Here is a 26,113-nt window from a genome sequence, read left to right as displayed (position 1 = left end):
TGTACCCCTCTGCCTTACAGCCAGTTGAGTATGGACTGAACACAAACTGTGAGCTAAATTCCTTCCCTAATTTTGGATGTCGGGTATCTTACCCCAGCAATGAGAGAAAAGCAATTAAGATGGAAAGCATAACTACAAATCGTATTGTTCAGAAGACTGCAACTTCTAGACCCAGCCAAAGTCACCAGGGCGAGGCCTATCAGCACCCCCTTGGTTAAATTTAGGCTCCTTCCTACTCAGAGCATCACACCCAAAATTCCTCAGGAATATTAAAATTCCATAACTTGGTTCAAGAAAGTAAAGAGCAGGTACTGATGCTAAGATAAAGAAATAGGTGGAAAGGATTTAAACACTTAAAGTACCCAGTAATTTTTTTTTTGAAACTGAGCTCATACTTGTAATATGGACCAATACAGTGCCGTGAGGTGGGACACATTTTCCTGAGGTTTCCACCCCCTCTGAGAGAAGCAACAAACACACCTTCATATATATATGATATATATATATAGTTTTTTATATTTAGTCATTATTAAAATAAACACGGAAGTTAAAATTTTCCACAGTTGTGAGTTGAGCCCACAACTTTCAACTACAATAGGAGAATAAATATTAAATGAAAAGAATTTTCAACAAATCCAAAGATTAACTTTATAAAAAAATAGAAAAGAAACAATAGATGAGACATAAAAAGGAAGCATGGAATAAAGTGGTATAAATACAAAGTATGATATTTATATTAAATGTAAGTGAACTAAATTTTCCAGTTAAGAGAAAATTATAAAAGTGGCTTCAGGGGCCGGGGAGATAGCTCAGTAGAATAAGTGCTTGCCTGGCAAGCGCAAGGACCTGAGTTCAATCCCCAGTTCCACCAAAAAAATAAAATTAAATTAAAATAAAAGTGGCTTCATAAAACATTTAATCTTACACCATTTACATGATTGCCACAATCTAAATGTATGTGTTCCTTCAAGATTTATATAAGGTACAGCCCCCAAATACAGCAAATATTCAATTTTTTAAAAATATGTATTACAGGAGTCCTTTCTGGCTAGCTTAGTTGTTTAAAATGCTTGCTTGTGCAAACTCAGTCAGGCACAGGGGACCTCAGTTAGATCCCCAGTTCCACATGCTGCACCAGACCCACCCTTAAGGCAACCTGAGACAGCCAAGAAAAAAAAATCCTTCTCAAGTTTTCTGGGCTACCAGACTGGATGACCTACATGGTGCACGAAGTGGATAGGCCAGGATCCAAGGTGGACAAGAAAGTGTGGAGGCTGGGACTACTGTGGAGACACCACCTGTGGTGGTTGTAGGCATTGTGTACTACATAGAAACTCCTCGAGGCCTCGGGACTTTCAGGACTGTCTTTGCAGAGCATATTAGTAATGAATGCAAAAATCACTTCTATAAGAACTGGCATAAATCTAAGACGAAGGCCTTCACCAAGTACTGCAAGAAATAGCAGGATGACATGGGCAAGAAACAACTGGACAAGGACTTTAGCAGCATGAAGAAGTACTGCCAGATCATCCGCATAATCACCCACACCCAGATGTGCCTGCTCCCGCTCCGCCAGAAGAAGGCCCACCTCATGGAGATCCAGGTGAATGGGGGCGCTGTGGCAGAGAAGCTGGGCTGGGCCCATGACAGGCTGGAGCAGCAGATCCCTGTGAGCCAGGTGTTCAGACAAGATGAGATGATCAATGTCACTGGAGTGACCAAAGGCAAAGGCTACAAAGGGGTCACTGGCCAGTCACTGGCACACCAAGAAGCTGTCCCACAAGACCTACCAAGAGCTGCCCAAGGTTGCCTATATTGAAGCACAGCACCCTACTGTGTGGCCTCCTCTGTGGCACATGCTGGGCAAAAGGGCTACCACCACTGCACAGAGATAAACAAGAAGATCTATAAGATTGGCCATAGGGCCGGGGAGATGGCTCAGTGGAATAAGTGCTTCCTTGGCAAGCGCAAGGGCCTGAGTTCAATCCCCGGTTCCAAAAAAAAAAGATTGGCCAGGGCTACCGCATCAAGGATGGCAAGCTGATCAAGAACAATGCCTCCACTCCACTGTCTATGACCTGTTTGACAAGAGTATCAACCCTCTGTGTAGCTTTGTCCACTACAGTGAGGGACCAATGACTTTGCCAAGCTGAAAGGCTGTGTGGTGGGAATCAAGAAGCAGGTGCTCACCCTCCACAAGTCCTTGTTGGTGCAGACCAAATGGTGGGCTCTGGAGAAGATTGACCTCAAGTTCACTGACACCACCTCCAAGTTTGGCCACGGCCGCTTCCAGACCATGGAGAATAAGGAGGCGTTGAGTCATGGGACCACTCAAGAAGGACCGCATCACCAAGGAAGAAGGCATGTAACAGGAGGAACACCTTCATGGCTGGTGGGGTCACAATGAAAGCTTTTTTCCAGGGAGGGGAAAAAATATGTGCTACAACAAGACACAACATCATTTAAAATACTCCCCTGCTTTAATAATGCAATTATCCCATCATTCTTGTCGCTTTTTGAAGCACTTCTGGAAATCCACATTGTTGTTTTTAGTTGCACTGTCCTGGCTGCCTCTGGGTCCAGAACCAATTCAAAACATTTACCTTTCATGGGCATTTTGACTTTGGGGAAGAACTAGATGCCAGCTCTAGTAAATAAAATAGGTAAAGGTGCACAGTGATGTTTTTCCAAGCCCACCTCTCCTTTGGATGGCCCTCAACAGCACCATTCACTTATTTTTCATCACACCACGTATCTCGGTTACTTTTCTCTTGTTGCTGGGACAAAATACTGGACACCCAAAATTAAGGAAGAAAAGGTTTATTTAGCTCACAATTATTGGAAGTTTTAGTCCATACTCAGCTGTGCCCAAGCCAAAGCAGCACATGGCAGAGAGTAGCAGCTCATGGTGGCAGAAAACAGCAAAGAGCAACAGGAGAGGCAGCAGCTGGGGCTGCTAGCTAGCCTCTTTCCCCTCCTTACGTTGTAATGCAGATTACCTGCCCCACGGTGGGAATAGCACTCACCCATAATCCCAGCATGGGATCACGAATTAATCACAAATTCTAGAAGCTACCCCAAGACAGCATGAGGCTTTGGGGGGTGTCACCTAGACACAAACCATAACACCATGTAAAAAAATTTATGAAAGAAAACTTCCAGAACTGCTTCAGAGAGTGGCAAGAAGATGGAGTATGTTTAAAGAGAGTGTATTTGAGAATTATTGGCAATGTGTAACTAATTTTTTTTTATTTAAGCCATCACCATATATTTTTATCTCCCCCTGTATCATTGAAACTTATGCTCCAAGCTGAAAGTATTAGAGGGTGGGGCCGTTGGTAGGTATTAGCCCTAATGAATGAGAGAAGTACCTTGTAAAGGAGCTGGAGGGAGCCTTTTAGTCCCTGCTGCCCTGTGAGGAAGCACCAAAAAGGTGGCATTGATAAGGAGCACGGATGCCCTCATCAAACATAGAATCTACTGGTGCTTAAATCTCGGACTTCCTAGCCCACAAAACCCTAAGAAACAAATTTATCTTATTTATAAATTACCCACTCCACGGCGCTTTTTCATAGCATGTGGAATGGGCAAAGACCATGACAAAGCTACACTGTAAGTGCACAGACGTAGAAGTAATGGCATAAAGAAGACTACTCATATAAAGATAAACCAACAAAGTTCATACAAAGCTATGAAAAAATTCCTAAAGCAAAAGTAAACCCTACTAAATCCAAGGATTATGTATTAATGAGAAATGTAATTAAGTTGACAGATACATCAATTGTGTAAATAAGGATGCAACTAATAAGATAATTTGGGGCTGGGGAGATGGCTCAGGAGAATAAGCCCTTCCCTGGCAAGCGCAAGAGCCTGAGTTCAATCCCTGGTTCCAAAAAAAAAAAAAAAAGATAATTTCAAAATATATAAAGCAAAAAGGAAAAGAAATACATACACAAACTATAATGGGAGGCTTTACAACACAGAATAACTGCTAGATCAAGCAGACCAAATCAGTAAAGACATTGTTATGGTTTACTGGTGTGATTTAGATCTAGAAGGTTCCCCCAAATTCCCACGTGCTCAGGGGCAGGTGATTGGGTCGTGCACTCACCAGGGTACTGACACCCTGACACATCCACAACTAAACTTGCTGTTAGTCCCCAGGGCCTGGAGGAAGTGGGTCGTTGGCAGCGTGACATGGAGGGTGCCCCCTCAGCCCAGCTCCTCCCTTCTCTCTCAGCTTCTTGGCTGCCATGATGTGAGCAGCTTTCTTCTACCCAAGCTTTTCCACCAGGTGTCTCTGCCTTGGAACCAGCCAGCCATGGACTGCAAGCGTGAGCCCAAATAGACCTCAATTCCTTCAAGATGCAGGCTTGGGGTAGTCTGTCTCAGCATCAAGGAAAGTAACTAAGAAATATCAGAATCAACACAATAAGTGGTTAATAAGCTAACACCACAAATAATTTAATAAGAAATAGAATCATTAGTTCAAAACCTTCCCACAAAGAAAATACTAGATTTTGCTCTTAATTAAAACAAATGTGGACCAAGGGTCTAGCTCACTGGTAGAGTGCATGCTTAGCACATGCAAATCCCTTGGTTCAATCCCCAGCACCAATAATAATTCTGACAATGTACAGAAATTTTCAGAGAAGAGAAAAGGAAGAATCCAACTGACTGTCTACAGCAGCTTTAGTGATATCCCATAAAACAACTCCCAGGTGCTGGGCGTGATGGCACACCCTGTAATCCCAGCACTGGTGAGGCTGAGGCAGGAGGATCAATGTGAGTTCAAGGCCAGACTGGGCTACAAAGCGAGGTCTAGGACAGCCTGAAGTGCATAGCAAAACACTGTCTCAAAAAGACAAAACAACAAAGAAAAAAACACCCCCAGGGCCAGGGATATAGCTCAGCAACATAAACACCCCCCTGGCAGGTGTAAGACCCTGAGTTCCAACCCTGGTGCCACAAAATAAACAAAACAAACAAACAAACAAACAAACAAAAAAAAAACCTCCCAAAATAGTTTTCCCAAAATTGTCTTGTATTTAATATCCTACCATTGTATAATAAATGTAACCCTCAAAATTTCAGCTGATACTAAAATAGAAACTTTATATTTAGGATTCTAAAGCTCCTTACAACATTTTCGGCAACTTCCTTCTCCCCTAAAAGTGTAGGAAATGCCTTGAGCTACATTACACACACACAAATGGCCAGTGCCAGCATCCTGTGCCTGACAACAAAAGCACGCTGAGCAGCGGAAGGGGACAGCCCACGCAGGCTGCTGCTGACACGCGAGCGAGCGGCGGCGGGCGGAGTAGCTTCTTCGGTGTGAAATCCTTTCTGGCACACTGCCACGGTGGCGTTCATGTTCCTTGGTGTTTATAAGAAGAACCCCAAAAAGCACTGAGAAAACATTACAGAACTTGACGGAGAAGGAAACAAGGCCAACCAGAAAAGCAGTTACAATAAAAGAATGTATCCTTGTTAACAAAACAACTATCTGTTCACATCTATATTATTTGGCGACCAGGAAGGAGAAATATGCAAAGTTACATACTAACGTTAGACTTTGTGATCCAGGGCAGGCTTGCTTACGGTATATTAGTTATGCTTTGGGAGATTAGTCACAGTGAACGAGTAACCCAGCATAATTTAAACATTTAAAACAAAGGGAAATAGGCTCGCAGGTAATATTTGTGCGTGGGACACCTGATTTTCAGACACAAATTATTAAGTACATGTATGTATAACTCTAATAGTGAAAACTATGAAAAAGATCACTATGGTCCCTCCTGTCCATAAACATAGCTACAAGAATTCTGAACAGAATACTTTTTAAAATGACAAATGTGATTTCTTTCAGAAATGCAAGATTCAGTAAGCACTAGACAATTATTACTGCAAGTCATCAAGTTAATAAGTTACAAGAGAAAGTGTATTTACCACGAGAGTCAGAAAAAGAAGGAATGAAATTCAGCATTCATTTATCATAAAAGAGTAAGAATCAGCAAATTAGAAACATAAATTCCACAACATACTCAACATTAGGAAAGGCAGAAAAACATCATACACTTCATCCGCATAACCTAACTCTTAACAGTATTCCTTTAAAACCATGAGTAAGATGAGAGCGCACTATTATCACTCTGGCCTTGTTCTAGAGGTTCTAGCCCAGGCATTTCAGACAGACGGAAGCAAAGGGTGGGAGGGCCATCGAGATAGCTCAGAGGACCAAGCGCTTCGCTAGGTAAGCGCAGGGGACAGGCTTCAATCCCTAGCACAGCATCGCCCATCAGCCCTGCCCCAGGCGTGCTGAGCCAGCAATGGAATCCCGGCATGGCGGAGCACCCCTGTAATCCCATCACTAGGTAGGCGGAAAACAGGAGAATCACTAGAGTCTGATCTGTAGACCCTGTACTAAATATATTAAAAAACAAACAAACAACTTCTGCATCGTTTGTATGGCGATAACTAATCGACTCCAAATTTTCAGCACAAAATCCCAGGTACCTACCACCGTCTGCCTCTGTTGTTGCATGTCATCCCACCACAGGCCTCACTGCACAACCAGCAAACCATGGCCCAATGTCCCCAGGCCTGGAGTGACGGCAACACACTCTTCTCCCAGGTCACCTCCAGACCTCCTCACCTTTAATTGCACTGGAAATGTACCAGAAGTCTAAAATACTAACTTTTAAAGATTTATAAGAATTAGGATTAAAAAACTGGGGCCGGAGGGCCAGCCCGATAGCTCAGCAGATTAAAGTGCCTGTTTAGGCAGATGCAGGGGTCAGAGGTTTGATCTCCAGCCTGCCGTGCTGGCCCTGCCAGCCTTGCCCCAGGCGAGCACTGAGACAGTGATTGAGACTGGGAGTGGCAGTGCACAGCTGTAATCCCAGAGCTTGGAAGCTCAGAACAGGAGAATTTCTACAAATCAGATCTGTGTAATGAGACCTTGTATACCCTGTAGACCTGGTACTAAATATGAATAACAGGGCCTGGGGAGATAGCTCAACAGCATAAGCACCTGCCTAGCACACACAAGGTCCTGAGGTTGATCCCTGGTTTAAAAAGAAAAAAAAAAAAAAAAAGAATTAAAAAACACAAAATAGCTCAATAATTTTACATTGATGGTATGTTGAGATAATATTTGGCATAAGTGAGGTTAATATTAAAGTCAATATAGGCTGCTCATATTTTTTATAATGTGATAATTCAAAAGTTTTATATCATATTCCTGCTGGACATGGTGGTACCTGCCTGTAATCCCAGCACTCAGGAGGCTGAAGCAGGAAGACTCCCACTAGTTCAAGGCCAGCCTGGGCTACCTAGTGAATTCAAAGCCAGCCTGAACTACATAGCAAGACCCTGTGACAACACACACACACACACACACACACACACACACACACACACACACAAATTAAAGTAAAACTGCATTCATAGCTCTCACTGTACTTCGTAGCTTTTTACCCTTTGTTGCGTCCTTCTCGGCTCTCGGTGTTGTGTGGAGCTGCAGTATCCACGCTTTTACCGTGTTAATATCTTCATCGTCCAACTGGAAGATAAGACGGGCAACCTTGTCTGTCTCATTCATTCCGGGTAAGACTGAGCCTGGAGCACAGTAAGTACTCAGTTTGGGTTCTGTTGTTTTATGTTGCCGTTTTTAAGAATGGCCTGACTTCTTCTGGGCGTGGTGGTACACACCTGTAATCCCAGCACTCATGAGGCTGAGGCTGGAGGATCTCGGGGCGTTCAAGGCCAGCCTAAAGTACACAGTCAGTTCAAGTCTAGCCTGAACTGCATAGCCAGATCTCGTCTTCAAAAAGAAAGACCTGATTTCCTCATCCAGAGTGCTGTGGAACCCCAGAAGACCGCGGCTTTCTTTCCTTTGGGCTGTTTCGCACTGACCATATGTTCTTGATCCTAGGAGGAGAGGTGACAGGACGTCCACACTTGATCTTTTTTATATCTCTTCGCTTGCCGAATGAACTGGTCCCTCGACTGCAAAGGGGCTCAAGGTATGAGCCCCATCACCAAGCCCTTTCTTCTGAGAAACCCGCCACCCCTCGTGCAGCACTTCTCCCTCCTACCACACGGTGGCATCGGAGAGCCCGGCTCCAATAGTACAGTCCGCTACCCCCGTGCCGCTCGCATAGTGGGTCCTTCCAGTCGTAGAAAAGCATTGTGGGGAGGCAGTGTGGCCTTTCCGGCCTCCGCCGCTGTGCTGGTGATGGGGGTCGCAGCGATCGCGGCGGGCCCGGGGTTCAGGCCGCGTGGCTTCCCACGCCGGGGCGCGGGGCGAGGAGTGCGACCGCCCTGGTCCCGGGGGAGGCCTGCGTTGCCTGCCCGACAAATGGGGAGATTAAGAGGGGCTGCTTTTAGTGGTCGTGGGTGCCATGTAGTCTTAGACTAAAGCGGAGACGGGTTTTCCCACGTGAGCCCGAGAGGCCCCACCGTGCCGCCGGCCCTGCGGCCCTGCCCGGGGACGGGGGCCCAGCCGTGAAGCAGAGGCCGGAGCCGTGCGCAGCGCAGCGGCCGGCCAGGGTGCACAACGCGGCGGAGGCTGCACATCGCTCGGTGGGTGAAATCTCACGTCAGTACGGCGTTTGCCTGGGAGATGAGTGATTTCTAAGAAATTACTTACGTGCCTCAGTTTTGGCTATTAAATTGAACTCTGACCGCTAGAAGGTCAGGAGCTGGGACCAATTGTCCTTTCAGGCTGCAGTTAGAGCGGTTAATCCCCGCGAGGCATTATGCCCAGGATGGATCTGCGGCTGTGATCATGTTAGCCTTTGTGTTGCCCATTCACTTTTGGAAACTAGTGACTGTGGTGTCAAAAAAGGCATAAATAAATACTTTGCAGCTTTTTCCTGCCCTTGTATTTGGTATATTTGGTGTAGGAGCTGCATAAGTAACAGCTCATGCGTTTATGTTACATGCACGATTACCTTAACGCAGCTAAAATTAAAGGAGTGTCCTGACGAGTTTTTAACTAATTTTTGTTAAGGTGGAAGACGGATGCTTAAAGCCAACTGTTGTTAGCTTACTGCCACGTGGGAGCACAAGTGACAAGGTATGGTGACCCTGGAGTGTGGACATTTTATATTGTAAGTTGGAGTTTTTTCTGCAGTGTAAGTGCTTACCAGTCTTGGTAGAAGCGCTGCTATTTGTATTTAAAGTGAAGTTAGCAAATGGGTAGTCTGTTCATGTGGAGGGTTTGCTGATTTTTCTGAGTAGGTAATATTGAGAAAATGGCAGATGTATTATGCTGGCATTTAGAGCTCTAGAATTATACATTTGTAGTTTATATCTAAAAACTTCCTCAGGCATGTGGTATGTTGGCTGAACCCGAAAATGCTATAACTGACTGTACGGAAACATGTAATTGGGTTTATCGCAAAGTTTTCAATTAATATGTGACTCAAGTAAATATCTTTTGCTTTTTTTTTAGGATGTCTAGTGAAGATTGTGAAAGTTTATAATCTTCAACTTGCTATGATAATTTAAAATTTCCAAGAGTCTGAAGACTGTTGAAATCGCCTCTGGGCAATCCATGAATATAATTTTTTAAGACAAGATATAAATAAACATTTTAATGTGCTTTGAGGTTTGTGGTTTCTTAAGTACTTTATTCCCACAGATGTTATGTGTTAGCTAGACTAGCTGATTTCTGAGTCATGGGTATTATTTACTCCACTCAGTGCAAACTTGTTTAAAACTAGATTTGTACTGTAAAGATTGGCCTATCTTCTCCCTTTAATTAGTAAGAAAGAACAAAGAGTATTTTGAGACATTCAGAAAAATTTATTGAAAGCACTGTACTAGGAGCTGGAAACACAATAAGCAGAACACAGTTCTCCTTCAGGGAGCTTGCAGCTGAATGGCAGAAATAAAAATTCACAAATGAGTCTTGTGACAGAATTTGACCAAGTGAGGAAAACCTGAGAAAGCAGCGTTGACAGGTAGATGCCATTTTTGCCAGGCAAAGTTGGGGTGACATGGAGAGACCTCAGGTGAGGAAAAGGTAGCAGTAAGTCTTATCAGATTGGTTGTTTTCCCCTACAGTGCCTTGGTGAGGTGGGTGCTGTGTCCTCAATGAGAGGCTTGTTAGACGGCTGGTGGGAAGGAGTGTGTCACCAAATAAGCTGGAAGAGGTAGGTAGAGGCCCGACCAGTTAAGGCTTGGGGTTTATTAAAAGCAAGAAATGGAAACCTGGGGTAAACAGTTCAAAGCAAACAGGCCATTTGAGAGACCACCACGGTTGGATCTAAGCTAGACCAGTTGGGTTGGTAGTGAAATAAAAGGTACCCACGACCACAGGCTTACATGGCATGGTACAAGCCTAGTGGTGTTAGATTTGGCTGGTAGGCAGTGTTTAAAATAAGCTTTGAAAAATCCAGGTGGCATGGTAAAATAGCTGCTGTAGACTTAGGCTTAAAGTTGTTGGGTATAACCTAGGTCTAAGGGGCTTGGGAAAAAAATATCCCAATAATGTAAAGTTAAGATGGTCAGAGTAATAGAGCAAAATGAAATTTCTTTAAAGGAATGAAGGGAGAGAGTTGTAAGGCCCAGGGGCAACTAACGGGATAGTGGGGGGAAAATCCACTTTGAAGATGGTTTTAAGTAAAAACATTGGAGTACAATCCAGTGTTTAGCTGAAAACAAAGTTGGGTTTAGACAAGGATTGGTGAGTTGGATTGGTAGCAGCAGTCACAGGGTTAAGAGCAAATGGTAAAGGAAATTGGTGAACAAAAGAAGCTAAATATATAAAACCGCACAGAAGACCAAAAGGGAGCTCAGCACAGGCAGAAGGGCAACAGTAGAGGGCTGGGGTTGATGGTAACTGGAGAGGCCTGGTAAGGAAAGGAGAGCGATGCCCTGCATAAACACATTTTCCCTGCAGATTGATCAGTTACCTGGAGGGAAACAGTCCAGGACAGCAGGAAAGTTAGGTGGCCAGGCAGGGACATGTAGCTTTTTCTTTTGTTCAGAAAATACATGACGAGGACACTTTGAAAATTAAAAAGCAACACTTAGAGCTTTTTACATTTGTAAATACCAGTGGAACTCAATACCACAAAATACAATACTACAAAGAACTTCGGCATACAAATACGGGATCTGAGGATGAGCTCAGTCCTTGGGCACCTCAGCACTGGCCGAAAGCCCTCAGAGCTGGGAAGAAAGCTTCCCACTACTGTGCAGCAAGTTTGCCACAGTCCAAAATGTCCATCAGAGGCATCTGGCCTTGTTTGAGGGATGCAGACCCGGGATACTTGGAGCTGGCTGTTACCTGTTAATGGAAGGAAGATGTGGCATCAAGTCAAGAGCACTATCCTCGTTAAAGGCCCTTCAGCACAAGTATGCTGGAGTCAGATCTGCAGAAGATGCTTTTGTAGGCTGAAGTAGCACTTGGCAAGTCCAAGGTACTTGAACTACTGTCTAATTCACAGTTTCAGAAGTCCCAGCAGCACACACTTCCCACTCCCCTCCCTGGCTTCCACCAGGATCAAGTCTCTATTTTGAGGCGTGTAGCTTGGATAGTTTTTACTGTTTTTGCTGTGTACTTTCCAGCCAGATTGCTTGCTGATAGCTGAGATTTTTCTTCAATCAGGCTATCTTTAGACCCATTTCTTCTCTGAAAGAAAATGTACAGTCAATCCAGTGTTTCTCAAGTACATCTGGGAAAAAAATGAAATCAAATAACATCCGCAACTACTATACTTTTTGAGATACCACACTGTAACTCCAAAAAATTTCCACCAGGAAGATGGCTCAGTAGAATAAGTGCTTGCCTGGCAACTGCAAGGGTCTGATTTCAATCCCCAGCTCCACCAAAAAAAAAAAAAAGATGAAAAAATTTCCTAATATCAAAAGCAATTTGGCATATATCCTCTCAAAATCTATGCAAAAGAAAAAGGATATGTTTAATCTTAAATATGTAAAGTCTAACAATTATGTGCATAAGTGTATTCATGAAAATCAGGCACTAAGCATAATTCCTAAACAAGCATTTCAGTCTATTTTCCAAGCAGAGGAGATGACAATAGAGAGCACTTTGTTACTTGGGGCTGGAGGAGCTTGTAGGTGAGGAAAGTCCACATCTCTAGCCAGCACTGCCTTGGGAGAACACACTAGCTATTAGTGGAGCCTGAACACCACAGACAGGACCTGTGTGGCAGTCCACAGCCACCCATGAAGGAGCTGAGGGTGAAAGTTGCTTGTATTTTTTGGCAATACCTTAGTGCCGTTCAGTCAGTGCCCATTAGTTATCGCTCAGTTTGTTTTTTTGAGACAAAGTCGAGCTCTGTGCTTTAGACTGGCCTTAAACTCATGCCCTGGCTTCCTAGAGTGGTACCTGCTACGTGGCTCAGCTCTTACGTCCCAACCCCAGAACTGCTGTTGGTTAGCCAAGGTCACACATGCCCTTGCACGAGCACCGTCCAGCAGATAACTGCCTTACTGTGGTTGAGAGTGAGCTCACGAAGTCCAACCTCTAGGTAGAAGGAATGTGAAGGGCGGCTCAGTCCAGGGTTTCCCACTGGGTAACTGCTGCACCCAGTTAAATCCTAGCTCCACTCAAACTCTCCTTTCTAATTCCAAGTGTCAATCCTAAACATATGTTCCAATACACTTCCCACATTTCCAGCTCCATCTCAGAATTTGTTTCCACGGAACCTCAACTAAATTTGCTGAAGTCATTCGGGTCCTTGCTAAAGTCATCAAAAAACAAAAAAAATGGGGCAAATGAAAGGGAGCATTTGAAGGATGTCACCAGGGGTCCATGAACTTCCTGAGTTTATATACAAAAGAAAGTTTTGTATATAACTACAAACACACTTACGAGAGACAGTGGTTATAATGGGATTTTCCAAGGGATCTGTGATCCAAATGAATAAAAAACAGAGTTGCAGACAATAGCTTGACACTGATCCATCATAAAAATCAACTCTTTCTGGAATAGATGTATAGCTCCATAATGAGTTCATCCCATTGTCTTTCCAGCCCACATTTTTTTCCATCTATCTTATTTAAAAATATACCTAGAGAGATGACGTCAGACTTCAGACCTATGTTCATCACTGTGCTTCCCTGAGAGAACCATCTATTTCAGCTCAGGGTTACCTTGATCTCAAGGCAGGCAGGTGCTCTACTGGAGTTTGAATTCCTTTTTTTTTTTTTTTTTGGTTGGCGGAACCGGGGATTGAACTCAGGCCCTTGCGCTTGCCAGGGAAGCACTTATTCCACTGAGCCAACTCCCCAGCCCCCTTGAGTTCCCTTTTAACCACATTGGTAAAACATCTCTAGGATAAAGGTAAGTCTCTGATGGGGAGGACATAGGACTCCAGCCGTTCTGCTTTCTATTGATTGGCTGTGCCTTGCTTCTTGGTCAGTCTCCTACTGCCTTTTCCTATGTTTTGGGTATATTCTTTTAACATACAGAATCTCAGAATGAAGTTAAAGAGTCAACACAAGAACTCCCCAAAGCACAACATGCTTCTCAAAATTGTCATTAGTACAACATCTTCTTAAAACTTTATTAGCACTCACCTGATGAACGGTAGAACCACCAGAACCCTGAGCATCAGAAGAACGGGTCACTGGAAGTGGTGGTACAAGATCTGTTTTTGAACTGCAGAGTGAAGTTTAGAGTTAAATGAATGGGATAGTATGGTACCAGGAGTGAGAACTTAAGTTCCAGAGGGCATGGGGTTGAAGGAACATTTCCATCATTGCTGAGAGCCCGTCCTGCTCTGAAGCCTGGGCCTGGTGACATGCTTGAGCCACTTACTTTACTTCTGAAAGAACAGATCGCTCTCCATCTGAACACTGAGATCTGCGATACTGACGGTAACTTCGTGGTGAATGAGAATGCCGAATTCGGACTGGGTCACCCTGAGTCCTGGACAAGAAACCACAAACAAACATCAAAAATCATAAGAGAAGGGCCGGCCAAATAGCTCAGTGCATTGAAGCACCTGCAAGCAGGCACAGGGGCCTGCCCAGCCGGCCCCACTCCCCGGGCATGCTGAGACAGCGATGGAGATGGCGTGGTGGCACGTGCCTGTAATCCCAGCTCTTGGGAGGCTGTAAACAGGCAGACCACTAGAAGTCTGAGCTAGTAGTGAGTCCCTGAACACCCTGTAGACCCTTCCCTCAAATACTCACACACAAAAAAAAAAATCATAAGAGAATTTGGACTTTTTCCTTAATATTGAAAGTGCAAATATAATGACAACTTTCCAACTGGCTTGTTCAAAGAACTTGGCTGGGTTTGAAAAGAACCTGAAAGCGTGAGTGACGTAAACATCGTGTCAATATAAAAATGCTGCCTTGAGCACACATGCAAAGAAATGGAGCTCTTCTAGGACCTGCATGCATGGGGGCGAAGATGTATAACTTTTAGCCACCAAACTTTAAGTGAAATTATACCTTGTAAGCCAGGTGTGGTGGCACACACCTGTAATCCTAGCACTCAGGAGGCTGAGGCAGGAGGATCATTGTGAGTTCAAGACCAGTCTGGGCTACAAAGTGAGCTCAAGGCCAGCCTGAGCTACACAGCTAGACACTGTCATAAATAAATAAATAAATGGATAGATAAATAAAATGAATGTCTTGCAGTTGAATAATCCCCAGTAGTGTGGAAGAAAAATCTACAGCACAGACAAAATGGCATTCTTACCAGAAATTAACTGTTGTCCTGGCCTTGTATAGTCCCTGACCACTCAGAATGCGGACTACACTAGAAAACTGGGAAGACAAAACTTCAATGTTCTCACCACACGCATAAGGATATATGAAGAGGCACGTATGTGAATTGGCTTAATTATTGCCCAATGTAAACATAATAGTCATATTATATACCATGAATATGTATAATTAAACCTTAAAAATTCAGTCTTTGGTCTAAAGATGGTGGGTCAGGAATGCCAACCTACAGTTTTCCTGAGTGGGAAAGAAACATCAGTACCAGAAAGCTCTGGCTTTCAACTAATGGTGCTAAGACAGGAAACAGGGCTACAAAGTGAGCTCAAGGCCAGCCTGAGCTACAGCCCGCACGCCCTGTGACTGAGGGGTCCTGTCATGCTCCCAAACCTGTTCAGGTCAACGTGGTACTTCTACAACAGAACCACTCTGGATTTACATGACAGAGTTTTGGCATAAACGTAACTCTCTTGATGGATTTAAAAAAAAAAAAGGATAAAAATAAACTTTGTTACCAATCAATGAGTATGTCAGAAAAAGGATTCATTTAAAATAGATGTTAAAGAAAATTGGAAATGAATGTATGGGATTGAAAACAGAAGAAAGGATGTTTAAAAAAAAAAAAAGCCACCTCCTACCTACCACAAAGGTGAAGATAGGGTGGGAATACAGAATGAGATCATTTTATTCTGCCCTTTTTGACCTCTTTTCCTACACTCACTTTAATTAAAATGTACAGACAGGCTGGCCAGATAGCTCAAGGGATTAAAATGCCTGCTTAGGCAGATGCAGAGGCCAGGGGCTGACCCCTGGCCTGCCACCGCCCCACCCCAGGGGCACGCTGAGATGCTGACTGAGACATGGTGGCGCATGCCTGTAATTCCAGTGCTTGGGAGGCTGAAAAACAGGAGGATCACTAGGAGTCTTTGTAGTGTGATCCTGTACTGTATATTTTTTTTTTAAAAAAAAAGTACAGACGGAGCATAGGAAGGCACAAAAGAATAAAACTGAATTGCTTGAAACTCAAATAAAACTTATGAAAAGATTTTTTTGAAGACATATTCCAAACTGGATATGGTGGCACATGCCCAGAATCCCAGCACTCAGGCGGCTGAGGTAGGAGGATCACCCGCTCGGGGCCAGCCTGGGCTACACGGCAAGGACAAGGCCAGCCTAGATGAGGTATCAGATTATCTCTCAAAAAAGCAAAACGAAACATACTCTATTTTAGTGTAAGGGATCTCTTTCAGCTGCTCTTCTGACAATCCAGAAGGATCCACGAGCTCCTTTCTAGAAGGGAACAGGCAAGAAAGCAAAGTCGTCATACTGGTACACACACGAGAATTACTCACCATCAGCAGGTATGTTTTCCCTTTTAAATCGTGTCCCCAGATGCAGTCTTTTTTTTTTTTTTTTTTTTTGGTGGAACCAGGGATTGAACTCAGGCCCTTGTGCTTGCCAGGCAAGCATTTATTCTACTGAGCCATCTCCCTGGCCCCTCCTAAATGCAGTCTTAGTAAAACATTATAAATGTAAATTAGGGGCAAAGATGAAACCACTAGGATATATTCAAGGAAAAAATGGGAGGAAAACCTTTGGTTATCTTTCAGTTTTTCTGCATCCACACTTCGCTGCCATCGGCCACTTCTATGCAGATCTGCCTCTCTCCCCTGGGGCGGATGTCTCTTTCCTCCAGATTTTTTATTCCTTAGGATTGGTTTTAAAACTACTGGCCTGAGGTCCACTTGCAGGGGAGCCAGGGGGAGCGCAGTAGCCCTCCCCACACCATGCGCCTCAGATACTGGTGACAATGAAGGCACACTGGCATACTTCGGACTGTGGTTGCCTCAACACCAGAGAGTTTCTTGTAACCGCATTAAACTACCTGGCTTTTACAGCAATGGGAGGAAAACCCAAACCACATACTCACTGAATATGCTTCCACAACTCTTCTTTTGCTTGGATATCGGGGCTTCTCCTAGAAATGGAGAAAACAATACTCAGCCCTGCACACATGCTTATCTGCAATCTAACCGAGAACTGAAGTAGTTCTCAGGCTGCGACGGTCTTACTTGCCAGCTGAGACCACACAAGGAAAAACTGAACAGGGACAGCTCCTGCAATGGTCAGGGTAAAGGCACGAGGTGATTTATCTGCTGGTGCCTTGGAAGAAAAGCCACATAAAACCCTGCCACAAGCAGAGCTGCATTTAATGGCAGAGCTTCGAGCTGCAGAGCCGGGTCCACGGCCCCTCCATGACTGTACAATGAGGAGCACTTCAGGGGCTTTGGTTCTGAGCCTGCTCGTTCCTTGTCAGTAGAGGGAAAAGAAGAACTTGCTCTGAATCTACTACTGTGAAAGGTCCTGACACGATCTGTGATTACCTCCTACAAGCAATGCCTTCAAGGAAAAGCAGCTGCAAGACGGCCCAGGCAGCTGACTAGGTACCTGATTCGTCGCTCACCGACGCCTGACACTCTGTTTCTGAACTGAACCTGGACCCAAGCGGGTGGAGCCTGCCCTGGCTCCCACTCATGCTGCCGCCCGCCCTAGGCCCATTTTCCTCCTTAGCTACCAACGCCACAGAGCTCTTCCTCAACAATGGCTTGAGCAGAAATTACAGCACTGTCTTTAACATCCTAGGATGAGAACTCTAATCTCTGAAGTATGAAGTACTCACCTCAGTGAAGAAAGGAACACTAGAAATCTATTACTCTGTGGTTACCATGGACTTTATTTTTCCCTGTGAGAAACTGATAACCTTTCTTCAGTCCCCTCAAGAGGAAAAAAGTCTAAACAAAAAAAACTCAAGGAAGCCTCAAACCCTAATACTCTTATCTGTGGAATTTTATATTAATAATCTTTATAGGCATTTGGGGGGCTCCGTTCAACTTTCCTATACAAAATGCTGTCGTGTTTCTCGGTTCACAAGGGCTCCCCTGAGCTTTCGCGTAGGCTTCCTGCGCAAGCTCCTTTTGCAGCTCCCTCTCAGGTGGGTCTCCTGATCTGTGCCTCAGGGCTCCAGCGAGCGCCTGGCCTCAGCCTCTGGGAGTGCCGTGAGATCGCAATGTGCCACTGTGTCCAGCTATTTTTCTTTTACTTGAACTTTCTATTTTGTTACTTATAAGCCAAGAGACTTTTTACCTACATTATCAGGGGGGGAAAAAAAATTAAGGTTTCTGGGGCTTTTGCCAGGTACAAAAAAAGTGGCTGTTAGGTGTGTGCTGGTATTGTTTGGACCAGATGTCACGCCTATATCTTGTACTCTAAATAACTACTCTAAAATAATTTAATAAGTGCTATTTTTAGGTTGGTATTAGCCATTTATTAAAATAATGCTATGAGGTTAATAGAAATAGCAAAGAACCAAAGAATTAAAATGCCAGCTATGTAAAATTCCAGCTAAAACCCAGAAGTGTCTCCTGTATTCATTCATTAGCTACCTAAAGGCCCACAAAACAAGACACCTGTGCAATAAGGTACTGCAAATTTTTGGCCATTTTCAGTTATCCAAATTATTGAATACTATAGGAAATACCTTTTATTGCTGTCTCAGAGTTAGCAGAAATGTTGTCTTAGCCTGAATAAGACCACTAGTTTCCAGCCATAAGCAATTGTCTTAGAAAATTCAAGAATTTATTCTGTATATTAAAGTTCTATATAGGGGCTGGTGAGATGGCTCAGTGGTCTAAAGTACCTACTTGGAACAAGCTTGGCAAAGCACAGAGACTGCGGTTCGATCCTCCAGCACCACATGCCAGCCAGCCCCGCCCCCTGGTGGGCTGAGCTGGCCACACACACACACACACACACACACACACACACACACAAAATAAATGTTAATAAATAAATAAATAAAGTTCTACATAGCATCACAATTTTTAACTACACTGACTTCTGAAATGTCCAGTAATTTCAAATAGCATAAGGCTATTAGGAGGAAGAAAACTAAAAAGCTAATTGCCCCTGATTCCAGGTCACCTGTAACTGAAAAAATAAGGAACATATACTACATGTATGAAAAATAAGGAACATACTATTCTATGTTAATGAGGAAAGTACTACTCAATGCTAGTATCTGCACACATTTAATCAATAACCAATGACTGCATGATCCACAGCTCAACATCATTTTATGGACTTAAAAACCTATGGAATTTTCAGTCATTTTTTCTTAATTAAAAGACCCTCAATAATGCAAATGTTTTACAAAAACACTAAAGAAATAGAACCGTAAGTTGTCTATAGTTACAACATACATAAAAAAATAAACATGTAATCCAATAGTCTTTTATTTTCTGAAAAATCCTTCACACACACCCATGCAAATATTCCACTTTATTTTTTAGTTTTATTGTATTTTTGTTTATTTATTATAGGATCTCACTGCACATATCAGACTCCTAGTGATCTTCCTGTTTTCAGCCTCCCAAGCACTGGGATTACAGGCATGCCATCGCGCCCGCTCTCACTTGCCATCTCAGCAAGCCCCGGGGGCGGGGCCTGCACGCACACCGGGCATCAAACCCTGGTCCCTGCATCTGCCTAAGCAGGTGATTTAGTCCGATGCGCTACCTGGCCAGCCATAAATATCCACTTTAAATCAATCACAGAAACTTGTTGCATGAGACCTCACAAATCACTTTCCCTTCTTCTAGAACTTCCAAATTAGAACACTTAAATTTACCAAGGATTTAAAGTCCATCATTGCCTATAATCTTCCTCTAAAATATGCAATTATCTAATAAATATCATGGAACAGCATGCTCAACGTATTTTCTAACAATATGTAATATTCCATATTTGGTGTACTATATTAATCTTAATAAACATAGCAACACTTGCTATTTCTGTGATCTTTATACTGACCACTGAATTCAAAAGGAGACTCAGAATTTAAAATATGTAAATTCACGAGATTATCTTCTTTAGAGCATTCATAGTACTTAAGTATTTTGGGAATTTTTTATCATATTTCTCAGTAGTCAGAATAAAAATTAGTAATATCCTATTTTACCTCCTTACCCCTTTAATTTAAGAAACCTGACAGCACTAGCTGATGACGATGACGCAGGCGTCCCTTCCAGCAACTCCACCTTACATCTTTCCTAAGATGCCAGACTCACCTGCCCTTACCTGCCTTCCACATTATCAGGCATTTTCATAAAGCAGTAAGACACCGTTGCCACCAGAGGGAGCCCAAGCCTCCTCCTGCAAGCAAGTTCACCCGCTATTGTTTGAACTGCAGCGCCCCTTCCACATCCCAGTGAGGAAAGATTCACTCATGCAGGACGCAGGTTTTGTTTTACCGCCCTCCTCCCACTTTACTAATAGAAGCATCGATGTCATGGCCTTGGGCTAAAAAATATACTAGACCTCACTGTACTCACTGTACTTAAGACTTTATCAGGTAAGAGCTAGGGGTCCCTGAACTCTGATGCTACCATTTAATGATGAATAGGATTTGCAGCCTTTTATTAGGGATTTTAAAAAGCCACAATGAATCAATCGACAAACACCAATACAAAACTGTATCGATACAATATCAGTAAGTCATCAAAACAGCCTCAAAGTGCAGTGCACAATCACTTCTGAGCCTCACTGGGTAATTCTGTATGAGCAGTTCATACAGAGTGAAGCAGGGCCATAAGCACGTGGGAGAGAGTGGGGGTTCACTGCATCTCTGAAATGGCATATGTGTATTAACATATATGCATATTATATTTTATATGCATTTATATTTTACAAATTTAGATTCTCCTCGAGCTTTGTTTCTACTTTTAAAGAAAGCTGTAATAGGCCGTAAATTCTCAAAGAACTGAATCCTCATTTTTAGGACCTTATTGCAAGTTAGCCTACTCTGCTATCTTCACTTCTTTTCTCACATTTAGAAGAAAAAAAAAAAACCTTGCAGAATTTCTAAAGATAAACTAACCAAGACCTGGAGTAGTCAGTCCCATTAAAACTGCCACTGCATTTATTTGTCACAGGCATTTAGCATGTGTGATCCAAATCCAGGATCATGGCCTGACCACCTGGTATGGGGAGTGGGGGGGAGCTGGAAGCTCACAGAGAGAGGGAAATGAGCTAAAACTGGGCATGTCACAGCATGGGCAGAGTTCTGACAACAGCACCCAGAAGTTAGCTTTCAATCGTTGTCAATAAACCTCACATGCTGATGTCCAAACTTTACATACAAAGCAGCCCACTCGCTTCCATCTAAGGCAATCCATCCTCTTGCAGAGGCACATTTTGACTCAGCTGTCCACTTCACATCTCCACTCGACTCCCTACTCTGAATCTCAAGCCTAACGAATAGAAATCTTGATTCTATCCCCTACATATCTGCAGTCCACTCCATCTCTCAATGAAGTGGCAGCCAATAAGCTCCAAAGCCAAATGCCACCCATAATTCTTCTCACGTCACAGCCATCTTTATTTCCAAGGCAACAGTACATCTCCTGCTCTTCATTTCTACCACCACCACCTTTTCTATTTTTGGAGATGGGATCCAATCCTCCTGCCTCAGCCTCCCGAATGCTGAGATTGCAGGCACACACCGCTATGCCCAGCTCACCACCAGTTTTTCCAACCTACAACTTTTGAAGAGTTTCACTTTATGAAAGCATAAAACAAGCCTAGGAAAATCAAGGGTATCCAAAAGTAATTTAACTGACATCCAAAACAAACTCTAACAGTTTTTAAATAAAGATTGTACTATCTCGTCTAAAGTGTCTAGTATACAATAAAAAATTACTAGACATGCAAAGAGTCAAGGAGAGGTAGCCATTCAATAACTAGAAGGGTGGGCAGAAGAGCCATCAATTGCAACAGACTGAGAGAAGATCTACAGTAAGCAAATTCCTTCAAGAATATAAACTGTCAAGGGGCCGGAGAGATAGCTCAGCAGTCTAAAGCGTCTGCTTAGGCAAGCCTAGGGACCACAGTTCAATCCCTGGCACCACATGCTGCACCAGCCCTGCCCCCAGGGTGAGCTGAGCTGGCCACCAAAAGGAAAAAAAGAAAATAAACTGTCAAAATTTACACATACTAAGTAGAGAAATTAGCACCATTGTGTTAAAGAAACTATATTTCAATTTAAGACTTCCTTCAAAGAAAATTCCAAGCAAAGACCTTCACTGGGGCATTATATCAAATACTGAAAAAAATAATGTGGATATTAATCAACTCTTTCAGAAAATCAAACAATCTCCCAACTAGTTTGAATGGCCAGCGTAACTTTTACCAAAAACCTGAAAAAGGCATTACAAAATATTATAGAACATTTCACACAAGCAAAAAACACTTAAATACTGTCTAATAGTGTACAGCAATATGCAAAAGGATAAAATACCACACTCCTGAGAGGCTTATCTCAGGAATACACAGATGCACCATTCAAAACTGAATCGATGCAGCTCTTCCACTAACAAACGGAAGCGGAAAAAAGCCCACACGAAAGTACACAGATGCAGAGAAAGCTCATAACAAAACTAAAAACCCACTGATGATTAAAACAAAACAAAACAAAACAGAAGTTGTCACTGCCTCTTAGCAAACTAGCACTAGAAGGCAGCTTCCTCAGTCCTCCTGGGACATGTCCAGCCCTTCCCACCAAAAAATAACAAAATGATGACACCTGCTCTCTTTGCGTGTGTTCACGTCCACATGGTGATTCAACACCACTAGCACACCACTGCTCAAGCTCGCCAGGATGATAAGGAAGAAAAGTAAATAAAAGGCCCAAGATTAGAAATGAAGGAGAACAACCTCTATTTACAAACATTGATTGGAACTTAGAAAACAAAGACAGTTCCCAAGAAGGACAGCAAGCTTCTAGGTCCAACAAATGAATTTAACAAGATTGAAGGATGACAAGATATACTATCAGTATTTTTTAAATCACATTTTCTATAGATTGCACTGACAATTGGAAACAAATTCTAAGCATATGCAGCTCAATTCCATTAAAAATGTTGGATGTTTAGAATCAAACTAAAATACTGTAAATACAACAACTCCTAAAAACTGTGAAATGCTACTAAAAGAAAGTAAAGAAGGATGGGTAACAATTTTTTAAAAATTTATCTACAGATTCAACATGTTCCTAATATAAAATTTGCAGTCTTTTTTTGATTGGGTAGTAAAAACTGATAAGCTGATTCAAAAATTTACATAAGCTAGCTAAAAATATCTTTTTTTAAAAAAAAGAACAAGAAAGAGGCAGGCCAAGTACAGTGGTGCACATCTATAATCCAGGCACTTGGGGGGCTGAGGCAGGAGGATCCCCAAGAGTTCAAGGCCAGCCTGGGCTACACAGTGAGTTCGAGGCCAGACTGGAATGCATAGTGAGACCTTGTCTCAAAAAAGTGAAACAAACAAAGAAGCCAGTAGAGAACCTTACCCAGACTCCAGTTTCCCTATGCAGCTGCAGTAACTAAGACATCACAGTGACACAGAGACAAGCAAACAGCGATGAAACACAATCAGCCCACCCATATGGTAAGAAGTCAACTCATTTTCAGCAAAAGCTCTCAGGCATTTCAGCGAAGACCGTGTTTTCAGCAAACAGCACTGAAATAACTGGATAAACACCAGGAAAGGCTTCTTGGGATCTGCTTCATACATATGCAACAATTAATTTGAGATGGATCATGGTCCTGAATATAAGAACAAAATCCTTAAAGATTTAGGGGCCAGGGAGATGGCTCAGTGGAATAAGCACTTCCCTGGCAAGCACAAGGGCCTGAGTTCAATCCCCAGTTCAAACAAACAAACAAACAAATAAATAAAAAGCTTCTAAGGAAAGATATGAAAGCACCTTCGTGACCTTGGAGTAAGCAAATATTTCTTAAGATAAGGAAGGAAAAAAAGACTTAATTACAACACAATGAAACAACAAAACCCTTGTACACTGGGTCTTATCAAAATGCAAAATGTGGGGCCCTGGCCCTAGCTCAGTCCTTTAAGTGGCTGCTTCCACAAAGCTGTCAGCCTCAGGTTGTTGGAGTTCGAACCTCACAACTCTCCCGCTGGCCAAACGTGCCCTGAAGCCATTCGAGGAACCAAAAAAAAAAAAAAAAAAAATGCAAAATGTTGGGATACCCAAACACAATGTCAATAACATGAAAAAGCCACAGCCTGGCAACAAGCATTCACAATATACACACCTGAAAAGATTCACAGCTAAAATACACAAAGAGCCTTACAAATTTTAATTGCATAAAAAGTAACTGCTGTTTTCAATGGAACAGCAACTCTTTAGTTTCTCCCACAAAAGTACATGGACCAATGAATAAATCTGTAGGAGACTGTATTGCCTAGTAAACAGTACCATGATTTCTATAGCAACAGAAAGTCTTGTACTCCTGATAAAAACAAAAAGACCCTGGGTTCGGCTCTAGTCTGAAGGGAAGCATCTAAGGCAGGCTCCCATTCAGGCTCTCTGAATTCCTTCCCTGGCCTCTGTTAACTTGACCCTGCACCCTCTTGCCTGCCTCCCTCGGGACTCCCCATATACCTCCCCATATACCTAAGCCAGCTTGTTTTTGCATCACCTTCCCAACAGCCTCCCACTGACCCAGCTTAGGCACTGGCCCCTCTTCCCATAAGCAAGCAGTGCCATACATCCAACCACTCAGGATCCCAATGCATCTGTATACAGATACAGTCCACTTTTCAGTCCACTTGAAAAGAATGTTTTGGGAAGCAGAGTAGGGGTGGGTGGCCTAAATCTTGAAGCACAGAGTTAACACATACACATAAACATACACACACACACACACACACACACACACACACACACACGAGAGAGAGAGAGAGAGAGAGAGAGGGAGGGATGGGGGAGAGAGAGAGCGAGTGAGCGAGAGAACTTCATTACTTTATTATCAGCTCAAAGAAAATTGATTTGGGGGACTGGCAATCTCACTGTTATGGGGTAACTGTGCTCACACATGGCTTTGCTTAGCAACGGGAGGAGCACACAGATCCCAGCATTAGGGTGTAATGAATCACTGATTACTGATCACAAATGGTAATTTGATGGGAAGACATTATTCACATCTGGTTCAATCTGGAACAAGACTTTAGAGAATTCTTCAGACTCAAATTGAGAGAAGCAGCAGGTGTTTGACCAACAAAGGAGACTATTCCTATTTACCCAGTTGGATGCAAGCATTTATTTAAAAATAACACGAACCAAACAAAAACGTGGTTTCCACAGCCTTGTTTCCATGACATTTTGTTTGGCTGTGCTCCAACCTGTACAGCTTCTAACATAGTTAATGATTTTATAACATAAGAAGGCAAATATGACAAACAATGGGATAATCGCAGTGGAACTAAACCACATCAGAAAAGCCGGGCATCCACGTGCTACTTCAAGCTTAGTGTGTTTGAGTCAAGGTGTAAAAGGCCTACATACGAGCGAGATCGGTGTCGGGATCGCCTGTTGTTGGGGTCTGACTGATTTTTCTCCTTTTGTCTCCGGAGCACGGCTTCCCACTGAGGTGCTGAATCAACCATATCATTCTCCAGACGTATTCTGAAAAGTAAAATCATTCATCCGAAGTTAACATCCCTTACTCAATGCCTTTTTTCTTGTTTTATACTAAGGTTGTTTTTCAAAGGTATTTATTTATTTTTGTATTTTTAGGGAAGGGTCTACAGGGTGTTCAGGGTCTCACTAGTAGATTGGACTCATAGTGATCTGCCTATTTACAGCCTCCCAAGAGCCGGGATCATAGGCATGTGCCACCACTCCTAGTCTCAATTGCTGTCTCAGAGTGCTCCAGGGGCAGGGCCAGCACGGTAGGCCTGGGGATTGAACCCCCAGCCTCAGAGCCTGCTTGCAGGCACTTTAATCCACTGAGCTGTTCGGCAAGCCCCATTTAAAAGGTATTTAAGTAGGAGCAATTTTATTACAATCACTGAAAACTGAGAATGTGTTAACTAGATTTATCTGCATACACACAAACACAAACATAAATATAAAATAGTCCAACTAAATATACAGATATACTATTCATGAAAAACTTTTATGTTTGCTTTAAACTTCTCTAAGAAAGAGTGTCAAGTGAAAATTCATTTAAAACAGACTTAAGGTTTGATGATAATAGTGATCATAAACTCTTCTAAGAAAAAAGTCAAGTAAAAATTAAAACATATGTAAGGACTAGGAAGGTGGCCTAAGCGCATGCCTGGCAAGCACAAAGTCCTGTATTTAATCCCCGGTACCGCATGCCATTCTGGCCCTGGAACCCTGGGCATGCCATGCTGACACCTAAACCAGGCATAGTGGTGCACACCTGCAATCCCTGCACTGGGGAGGCTAAGACAGGAGGATCACTATGAGTCCGAACTGCATAGTGAGACCCTGTATCAAGGATAAAAATTTATA

The 26,113-nt window shown here is 43.0% G+C and overlaps 1 protein-coding gene, 1 non-coding gene and 1 pseudogene across 3 annotated transcripts in view; 2 read left to right on the top strand and 1 right to left on the bottom strand.

The window, feature by feature from the left end:
• The first annotated feature begins 1,211 nt into the window (after positions 1-1,211).
• LOC101561751 lies at positions 1,212-2,369 on the top strand (annotated as a pseudogene).
• A 6,427-nt stretch (positions 2,370-8,796) lies between these two features.
• Positions 8,797-8,929, top strand: LOC111813184. Its single transcript, XR_002818504.1, has one exon. It is a non-coding gene; the product is annotated as a small nucleolar RNA SNORA13 (small nucleolar RNA).
• An 883-nt stretch (positions 8,930-9,812) lies between these two features.
• Epb41l4a (erythrocyte membrane protein band 4.1 like 4A) overlaps positions 9,813-26,113 on the bottom strand; it is a 251,336-nt gene continuing 235,035 nt past the window's right edge. For both annotated transcript variants that reach the window (XM_023703353.1, XM_004643270.2), the window contains 6 exons: positions 25,139-25,258; positions 16,646-16,693; positions 15,937-16,005; positions 13,802-13,912; positions 13,561-13,642; positions 9,813-11,647 (listed from right to left, as the gene is read on the bottom strand). In XM_023703353.1, the coding sequence (XP_023559121.1) occupies positions 11,519-11,647; positions 13,561-13,642; positions 13,802-13,912; positions 15,937-16,005; positions 16,646-16,693; positions 25,139-25,258 (559 nt within the window). In that variant the 3' untranslated portion in view covers positions 9,813-11,518. The remainder of the gene's footprint in view (positions 11,648-13,560; positions 13,643-13,801; positions 13,913-15,936; positions 16,006-16,645; positions 16,694-25,138; positions 25,259-26,113) is intronic.

This window comes from Octodon degus, unplaced genomic scaffold, assembly GCF_000260255.1.
Source record: "Octodon degus isolate 3935 unplaced genomic scaffold, OctDeg1.0 scaffold00169, whole genome shotgun sequence".
Lineage (NCBI taxonomy): Eukaryota > Metazoa > Chordata > Mammalia > Rodentia > Octodontidae > Octodon > Octodon degus.
This window is presented reverse-complemented; position numbering and strand designations above follow the sequence as displayed.